Source organism: Babylonia areolata, chromosome 28 (assembly GCF_041734735.1).
Source record: "Babylonia areolata isolate BAREFJ2019XMU chromosome 28, ASM4173473v1, whole genome shotgun sequence".
NCBI classification, from domain to species: Eukaryota; Metazoa; Mollusca; class Gastropoda; order Neogastropoda; family Buccinidae; genus Babylonia; species Babylonia areolata.
Genome location: NC_134903.1, coordinates 18,458,785 through 18,461,284, shown reverse-complemented (window position 1 = coordinate 18,461,284; position 2,500 = coordinate 18,458,785). Strand labels below are relative to the sequence as shown.

Here is a 2,500-nt window from a genome sequence, read left to right as displayed (position 1 = left end):
CATTTGGTATTTAAAAAAAAAAAAAAAAAAAAAAAAAAAAAAAAAAAAAAAATCAAGACAAATGCATTTTGCTTTGAAACCCCCCCAGCATTTCTGAATACAAGAAAACAGTTAATCCAAGGAAAACACTTTGAAACCATGTTGTTTTTTTTTCTGCCTGTCTCTGCTAATGACATGAACAAATTAAAATGTGGTTAGCCAATTCTAGTATGTTTTGTTTTTGTTTTTTGTATCAAGCTTTCAAAACATAGAGAAAAAATATTGCTTCCATAGTGCATTATCAATTTCCATTGGTGCCATAAAAAAAACAGTGGAAATGTCAAAGAGAGAGAGAAAAGAAAGAAAGTAAGCAAAAAAAAAAAAAAAAAAAAAAAAGGAAAGAAAAAAGCAGAGAAAATAAGAAAAAAGAAAGTGTTATATGGAATGATTCAACAAAGAGAAAAACATCTTCTTTTTTTTTGTTGAGAAAAAAAAAAAAAAAAAGAGAGAGAAAAAAAAAAAAGAAAAAAAGAGAGAAAAAAACAACAACAAAAAACAAAGAAGAAACAACGAGAGGAAAGAGAACAGAGAGAGAGAGAAAGACAAAGACAAAAGAAAAAGTATGAAAAACTACCAAGAACCCCCCCACCCCCCCCCCCACCCCACCCACCCCCCGACTCATGCAAAAGAGGACAACAACCACCACCACCCAGTCCACACAAAACCACACAGTAAGATTAATAACCTCCCCTCCCTGTCTCCTCCTCCATCCACCCACCAACCCCTCCCCCCCCCCCCAACCCCTCCCTCACCCCCCCACCCCCAAGGAGAAGGGAGGCCACTCTCACCTTGCTGTGGGTGGTTGAACCTGAAGACGTGGTGTTTGCCCAGGATGACCCTCGACCCCGTCTTCATCACGGTGGGCTCCGTCACCTGTCGGCCGTTGACGTAGCAGAGGGCCCCCTCGCAAGGAACCAGTGTCACTGTGCCTGCACAGCAAGGGAATGCTGTATACTGTGTTACTCTTTTGACACGACAGATTTCTCTATGCAAAAAATTTTGGGGCTGCTGCTCTCCCCCAGGGAGAACTTGTCAATACACTGAGAGTGCCACCCGTTTATCTTTCTTTCTTTTTTTTTTTTTTCTTTCTTTTTTTCTGCCAGCAATGCTATTTGTTAATATAACACTATTCAACACAATACAATATACAATACAACACAACATAATACAATATAACACAAACCAAAACACAACACAATGTAACACAAAACAACACACCACAACGTAACACAAAACAACACAATGCAACGAAACGAAACACAAAACAACACACCACAACGTAACACAACCCAACACACCACAATGTAACACAAAACAACACACCACAACATAACACAAACCAAATGTAACACAAAACAACGCACCACAACGTAACACAAAACAACAACACACCACAACGTAACACAAAACAACACATCACAACGTAACACAAAACAACACATCACAACGTAACCCAACGTAACACAAAACAACACACCACAACGTAACACAAAACAACACATCACAACGTAACCCAACGTAACACAAAACAACACACCACAACGTAACACAACCCAACACAACACAACGTAACACAAAACAACACACCACAACGTAACACAAAACAACACATCACAACGTAACCCAACGTAACACAAAACAACACACCACAACGTAACACAAAACAACACATCACAACGTAACCCAACGTAACACAAAACAACACACCACAACGTAACACAACCCAACACACCACAACGTAACACAACCCAACACACCACAACGTAACACAACCCAACACACCACAACGTAACACAAAACAACACACCACAACGTAACACAAAACAACACACCACAACGTAACACAACCAAACACACCGCAACGTAACACAAAACAACACACCACAACGTAACACAACCAAACACACCACAACGTAACACAAAACAACACACCACAATGTAACACAAACGTAACACAAAACAACACACCACAACGTAACACAAAACAACACACCACAACGTAACACAACCCAACACACCACAACGTAACACAACCCAACACACCACAACGTAACACAAAACAACACATCACAACATAACACAACCCAACACACCACAACGTAACACAAAACAACACACCACAACGTAACACAAAACAACACATCACAACGTAACCCAACGTAACGCAAAACAACACACCACAACGTAACACAACACAACACACCACAACGTAACACAACCCAACACACCACAACGTAACACAACCCAACACACCACAACGTAACACAAAACAACACATCACAACATAACACAACCCAACACACCACAACATAACACAAAACAACAACAGACCACAACGTAACACAAACACTACAACCCAACACACCACAACGTAACACAAAACAACACACCACAACGTAACACAACCTAACACACCACAATGTAACACTAAACAACACACCACAACGTAACACAACCCAAC

At 40.1% G+C, this 2,500-nt stretch overlaps 1 protein-coding gene across 1 annotated transcript in view; it reads right to left on the bottom strand.

Moving 5' to 3' along the window:
• LOC143301915 (kinesin-like protein unc-104) overlaps positions 1 to 2,500 on the bottom strand; it is a 174,959-nt gene that overhangs the window by 102,831 nt on the left and 69,628 nt on the right. Inside the window, exon 17 of the mRNA XM_076616358.1 lies at positions 828 to 968. Coding sequence (XP_076472473.1) covers positions 828 to 968 — 141 coding nt within the window. The remainder of the gene's footprint in view (positions 1 to 827; positions 969 to 2,500) is intronic.